Source organism: Manis pentadactyla, chromosome 1 (genome assembly GCF_030020395.1).
Source record: "Manis pentadactyla isolate mManPen7 chromosome 1, mManPen7.hap1, whole genome shotgun sequence".
Classification (NCBI taxonomy): domain Eukaryota; kingdom Metazoa; phylum Chordata; class Mammalia; order Pholidota; family Manidae; genus Manis; species Manis pentadactyla.
Window position 1 is genome coordinate 73,958,828 of NC_080019.1, and position 7,073 is coordinate 73,965,900.

At 44.7% G+C, this 7,073-nt stretch overlaps 1 protein-coding gene across 11 annotated transcripts in view; it reads left to right on the forward strand.

Annotated features, from left to right (window-relative positions):
- The window catches only part of NMNAT3 (nicotinamide nucleotide adenylyltransferase 3), a 113,290-nt gene extending 107,819 nt beyond the window's left edge, over nucleotides 1–5,471 (forward strand). For 9 of the 11 annotated variants that reach the window (XM_036877297.2, XM_036877292.2, XM_057498604.1 and 6 more), the window contains one exon: nucleotides 4,489–5,471. In XM_036877297.2, coding sequence (XP_036733192.2) covers nucleotides 4,489–4,910 — 422 coding nt within the window. In that variant the 3' untranslated portion in view covers nucleotides 4,911–5,471. The remainder of the gene's footprint in view (nucleotides 1–4,488) is intronic. The other 2 variants (XR_008996516.1, XM_057498640.1) reach the window with 2 other exon arrangements.
- The last annotated feature ends 1,602 nt before the right edge of the window (nucleotides 5,472–7,073 follow it).

Consider the following 7,073-nt stretch of genomic DNA (forward strand, 5'->3'; position numbering starts at 1 on the left):
GGAGACACCTGCACTGAGATGTGTGTAGGATCAGCAGGATTTCTGGGGTTGAGGCATTTCTAGGCAGAGGGGCAGTTAAGCTAGGCCCAAAGACCGGAAACAGCTTAGGTGATGGGCACTCGTGCTGCTGGGGAATATGGAAGCTTCTGGTAAGAGGTGGGGAGTCACCAGGGCCGTGGGAGGAAAGCCATGCCCAGGCCCCCAGCTTCTCATGCTTCACCTCTACAGATGCTTCCAGAATCCCTGTCTCAGCTATTTGCCTGCCATGCCCCTCCTCCCCCCTTCCCTTCTTGGCTTCCGTGGTGAAAACCTATCTATGCTATGAGGCCCAGTTCGGAAAGCACCTTCCCTGTGAAACCAGTCCTGACTGCCTTCATCGAGGTGGCCTCTCCCCGTCCCTCTGTCAAAGTTCACCCCTCATTCTTTCTGGATTTATTTTTCTAGGGGCTACTAGCCTACTCTGCAAGGGCCTATAATGCTGGGGCTCGCCCTTTGTCCCCTTCTTCTTTGTTCACATCCTAAATCCTACTCATTTTGTACTCTCCTAAAGTAACTGTTTAAAAAAGGAAGTTTACATCCAGTGAAAAGTGAACTTTTCAATTTACCAAAATATATCAGGGGCTTGAAAAATGTTTATGCCCTTTGCTTGCTGTACCCCCTTCTAGGAATATAATTGGAAGTTGGGACAAAGATTTATGCAAAAAGATGATTATCACAGCAATTTTTATAATGGCAGAAAATAAGAGCAGCCCCAATGTTTAAATATAAGGGAACATGTAAGTAAATTATACTGTATACATAGGCTAAAGAATCTATGCAAAATGTTTTCATATATGGAGAAGTGCTTATGAGGTAAGTGGAAAAATAACAGGTTGCAATATCATGTATATAATCTGAAGTATATAAAAAATATGTAAATATATTTTCATACCTATTTATATGTCAAATCAATAGAAAAGACTTAAAAATACACCAAATATTGACAGTTTTTGTAGAAAGCATAATTCCTGTTGTTATTATGCTTTAAATACTTACGTTTTTTCCATACTTTCCATAATTGACACAGATTTCATGTCTGTAATTGGAAAAAAAAGTAACGCAATTTAAAAAAGGAAGCCCGAACTCAGCATGAGTTTGGCTTTTGATGGGGTGGCTTGCACGTTACTGGTGACATATTTTAAAGAGCCATTCTGTGTGCTGTGTTTTTACTGTGCGCTGTTGTTCTACTCTGGGACTGCAAATAATGGACTGCACTCAGCATGCTGGGGCTGCCAGAGCCCTGCTTTGCCCATCGCTCCTGTGATTCGCTGTCCTCCTCAGACATGCCCAGAGTCACATGGCTTGCCACATTCTGGGCCACTTGGGTGTGACACTGTGTGCTGGATGGCCCTTTAACAACGCGAAGTGTCTGTCTTTTGAGAAGGTGGTCCCTGCCCTTGGCTGACAGGGCTGAGCATGCTCAGCAGCCTTCGAAGATTCCCTTCCCATACAGCCACACGGGCTCTTCATCGGACTCGTTTTACACTGATGGTCCCAAGGTGGCTTCATCTGGTTGATTTGGGTGCTGCCCTTCCGATGTCAACACCTGGCCTCAGTTCTGGTGTCCTCCTGTTTAAACCCAGGAGTCCCACACTCCTGGCACATGTAGTTGTGTCCATACCCAGCACTAGGCAGCAAATTCACATTGTATCCACTCCACACTCAGTTTGCATCATTTCTGAAGGAGGTTTTATTATCCCCATTTTCCAGCTGAGGAAATGGGGCCATCAGCTCTAAATGCCCCATGGTCCCAGCAGATCGGAAATTCAAACCCAGGGCTGACTGACCTCAGGGTTGGTGCTCTGTGATGTCCAAGAGTTAGGGCCACTGGACATTGAAAGAAAATGTCCTGGGGACACTTCAAAGCCTGTGACTACTCAAAGAGAGCACACTGCCCCAAAATGCCCACGGACATCCTATTTGTGTCACTGTATCACTGTTAAGACAACTCAGATCAGCAGCCTTTATTCAACACCTCAGACTTAAGTGCTTCAGACTTGGGCACCTTGGACATCTGGAGTCACTCAATCGGAAGATTTTGTGGCCATAGTGTGAATGAGTCTGAAAGGGATATGTGAATGCCTCTGCAAGGCCTGGTGACAGGACTGACAGAGTTGGGATCTAAGGCATATGTTGCTTGCAGAAGTGACCTATCGCACCGACAGCACAGAAATGCCTTTGACATGGGGGACAGGGAAGGTGTAGACATTTATAGGTAAGGGTTCACAGTGACTCATTCCTTGCTGTCATTGTTAATGAATCAAACAGTATCTAATATCAAAGCTGATACATGGAAATTGTCCCCACAAAAATCCCCTGGGAAGAGAAGGGGGTATCTTCTCTGTTCTCTGACCTGTGGGAACAGGGGGTGTTCCCAAGCTTCAGATGACCTAGAATTAAATGCACATCATTTAATCTTCCATGTAGAAAGACCACATAAAAACTACTCAATTGTTTGAAAGGTCAAATGCTGGTCTCTTGCTGTATTACAAGGTTGAATAAATAAGAATTAGAGTAAAACCTCACAGATGCATACAGTTCAAATACACACAGATGTTGTAAGTGATGGGATCAGCCCAAATTAGTGAAACATCTGAGTTAACCAAATAAGTTTAAATCCAGTTTAATTACATGTTTTTCAAAGGCCAGGCACTTAGGAGATACCTTATAAGTATGAATGGATATATTGATGAATGGACTGGTGGATAAGTAGGTGAACAGGTGGCTGGCTGGATGGCAGTTAACACATATCACAGTCTGTCCCAAGCACTATTCTAAGTACTTAACATTTATAAGCTCACTCAATTCTAAAAGAATCCTATGAGGTAAGTCCTGTTAATACCCTCATTTCAAAGTGGAGGTCACACAGCTGCTGAATGGCAGAGCCAGGATTTGAATCCAAGGTGTTTGGCTATAGAGTCCCAGTTTGTAACCACAGAGAATTCATGAATGTATGTTTTAATTGTAATGTTTTAATGTTTTATTATGTTTTAATACCATTTCATTATGCCAATATTGTGCTGCTGGAGTGTTTAAAATGTGTTTCCATAATTACATCTGCTGCTTCAAAATGAGGTAACAAGTCCAGTGCCCACCATTTCATGGATGGAGTACTGTGCCCAGAAAAGGAAGAATATTAGCTCCAGCCTCCCAGCAGCCTGTGCCCAACTGAGGCTAGAACTCAGACCTCTCCATGACACTTCCAATTTCTTACTGCCATTCCACAGCTGCTCTAGTGCACCTTTGTAAACTCATCTCGCTGGTCCACATCCAGATTCTTTCAATGGTTCCACAATAGAGGAACGTAAACATACCACTTACATCAGGTTTCCCCCAGCAGGTGGTATCACTGAAGCCCCTCCTAACAGGTTTTATGGTGACCGAGAGATGCCACCACTCCAGAAGCCCAGCTTTTGGCCTTTTACTGAAGCTGCAGTTGGCTTTAAGGATCTGCTGGTTGCTTCTAGCATGCACTTGGTTTTTCCTTTTCAAAAGAGCCCATTGAAAAAGGGACATGAGCATGAACAGTGCCAAGGAACCAGGAAGGGCTTCTCAGGGCGCATGTACAGTTCCTGCCAGCAGGCGGCGCCAGAGCCCAGCAGTCACAAATGCCCCACGCGGAGGCTGGCTGCCTGCGTTTGAGCCCTGACTCGTCTACCTAGATGAGTGACTTCAGGCAAGTCACTTGGCTCCATGTGCCTCGGTTTCCCCCTCCACAAAATGGGCACAACCATAACACCTACCTCACGAAGTTGTTTTGAGGATCAAATGAGATTATACATAAAGCGCTTAGCAGTGGTGCTCATAAGCACACACCCAATAAATGTTAGGTTCTCTTTCATCATCACAATCATCATTTTGTTAGAATACCAAGGGATTATCCACAGTGATCCATTGTTCTAGAGAATTTTTATTGAAAACAGATGAAAAGGTCACCAGCTGGGGTCCTAGATACCTTTTGATTATTCAAAGATCCTTCATAATTAACCTTTATGATGAGATTTTATTCGTAAAAGAGTTACTGCTGAAATGGATTTTGAGGAGGGCAGTGACTTGCTTGTTAGCCCTGGGGCTTTAACAACCTCACCTTCTATCAAAAGATGGGGTTCTGGGTACCAGAGAGACGCCTTCCGACCACTCTGCCACGGCATCCAGCAGCCACTGACAGACTTGTGGTGCTGCACTGGGAAAAATAGATCAGTTTTGTATCACTTGGCACTTTGCCAATATTAAACAAAAGCTTTATTAAATTATTACTGAACAATTGTGTGTCCCTGAAGTAGCTTCAGATTTATTTATATGCTTTTTTTTTTTAAGTCTTGAACATGGAGACATTCAGTTCCTCATACATTCCAAGAAGAGCATTTTGTGAAATTTTCAGATGGAAAATGAAATCTTAGTGGCCATGACTTTCCATAATTTTGCTGGGATCCACCCTTGTTTTTCCAGCTGTACCTGAGGTAAAGTTCCTGTGCGGGGCAGACATCCTGAAGAGCTTCCAGACTCCCAACCTTTGGAAAGACTCAGACATTGAGGAAATAGTGAAGAAGTTTGGTGTGGTGTGCGTGAGCCGGACAGGTTATGACCCCGAGGGGTACATCTCGAGCTCGCCAATCCTGCAGAGGTACCAGCGCAACATTCACCTGGCCAGAGAGCCCGTGCAGAACGACATCAGTGCTACGTACATCAGGCAGGCCTTGCGCCAAGGGCAGAGCGTGAAATATCTGCTCCCAGATGCCGTCATCGCCTACATCAGGGATCACAACCTCTACATGAGGGACACTTCTTGGACGGGCAATCACAGCATGCCGAGGAATGAAGGGAAAACGAGCTGGGGAGGGCCATCCACGTCTCCTCTGAGCCCCTCCTGAGAAGAGGGTAGTTAAGGGCTTTCTTTTTACTTTTTGCTTTTCCAGTTTTCATTTGTTTTATTTCTACAGTGATTTTACTTCTTAGGAGAGTTCTGTCCCTGGAAGAGATACCTTCTTTTGCAAGGAGCAGGTGTCTCGATCACAAGGATGAGCATTTATAAAAGAAGTTAAAATGGCGTGGCAGGTCAGTAGGATTCGGCACCATCTCCCAGAACCTCTGGATGAAGAGGCCTTCTTTTTTGTAAATGGTAATTGCAGTGTGAGCACTGAAGGAGGTTCTGCGAGTGGCAGGGTCCCTGAGGGTCCAGTCGTAATTGCCCACAATGCACTTTTTCACTAGGACCAGGTGCAACATACTGGTCTTGATTGGAAAGACTTGTCAGGCTGCTAATTACCACACAGTAGGCTTTGTCAACACCTCATTTCAGACCAAAATAATACTAATTGAGGGGTCAAAAATTTGGAAGCAACACTTCCCCATTTTACATGGAACCTTCCCCGAGGAACCATGGTCTGCCTGCCTACTGGCCGTTAATAAAATTTAAATTCAAATCTATCCAAGTCGTGATCCTCAAACAATATTTTTGATACAGCAGATATTTTTAACACAACTTTTCTATAAATGCCAGGTCTTCTGATTTGAAGTTTCCAAAAAGGAACGGAGGTAAAGCAGATGCCTCGACTGTCTTAGAGGATCTTTTTGAATGTTTTATGACTACCTGCCTGTTTGAATATTGGCAAAGGGGTAAATAATAAATTGACATCAAAAGGTACTAATGAAAAGTTTCTCTTTTTTCTTTCTTTGTTATATTATTAATGCCTGATGTACCAGCTGTTGCTCTTCTTTCTAGCTATTCCATGAAATATGCTGCTGTTCCAGTCGAACTGGCGTGAATTTTAGAGTTTATGTCCCCAGGTACTAGCCATGGAGGGAGCAGTTGCTTTGAGTCTACTCTTTACACTTGCTGAATGGCTCAGAACTTATTCTCCACAATTCACCTGGTTTATCCTTGCTACAGATTCAGTCATGCAGGAAAATGGGGGATCAGTTATATCACAGTGTTTGCATGTGTGTCATGAGAGATGAATGAAGTAGAAAACCAGGGTTCCCTGGGTCCAGGGTAATAGGACCCTGCTGGGGTAGGGTGGGGATCGTCCCAGACTTCCACCCTGCAACCTCTAACCCTGCTGGCCTTTCCCACCCTGACTGACCTCTGCCCCCCAAGACATCCCCAAGGACCCTGATATTGCAGGGGAATAGGAGCCAAACAGCCTTGTCCAAAAGCTGCCCTGGCAAGCTGTGTGGCTTTGACTAGGTCCCTTCACCTCTGTGAGCTTGGGACTGGAAGCTCTCCAAGGGGTGCGGGACTTTGTTTTGTTTGCTGACATATCGTAAGTACCTAGAAATTTGCTCCAAATGTGGCCCCAGCCTGGTTAGAACTGCAGACCCTCAGGCTGCACCCCAGACCTGCTGACTCAGAATATGCCTTTTAATAAGATCCCCAAGTCTTTCAATGCACTCACCTAGAAAGATGGCCTGTTACAGTATAGTATTAATATATACAGATTTATTTTTAATAAACTGTATGATTGAAATTATATCACATTTACTCTGTTGAATGTCTTCCTCCTTAACGCTCTGGGTATCACATCCTCATTATTCTGTGTAGAGTACGGGAAGCAAAGGAGTCAAGAAACCTGTCAATAGCTTTAGTGTCCAGAAAAAGTGGTGAGACTTTTTCTCCCGCAGTCCCTCCATAGGTTTGAGGCAGGATTTCTCAACTTGGGCAACATTGACACTCTGGGCCGTATCACTTTTGCTGTGAGGGGCTGCCCTGTACATCCTGGATGCTTAGCAGCACCCCCCCCTAAACTGTAACAACAAAAATACCCCAGACATCACCAGACATTCCTGGGGTAAACAATAACCACCCTGGTTGAGACTGGCTCAAGGATATGGCTGTGGGGTGGGGGATACATATAAGGAGGGGTCTTCTGTTTCCCCATAGGGAAATCAGGAAGGAGCAGCTCTAGAATTAAGTCTTTTAGAATAGTGTCCTCTCAGAAAGGGTGAATTTGGGAGGTCACGTTATTCTGGGGGACAGAGTGCTGTGACAGTAGGACTTCGAAGCCACATCCTTGACTTAGAGGAACCCCCAACTT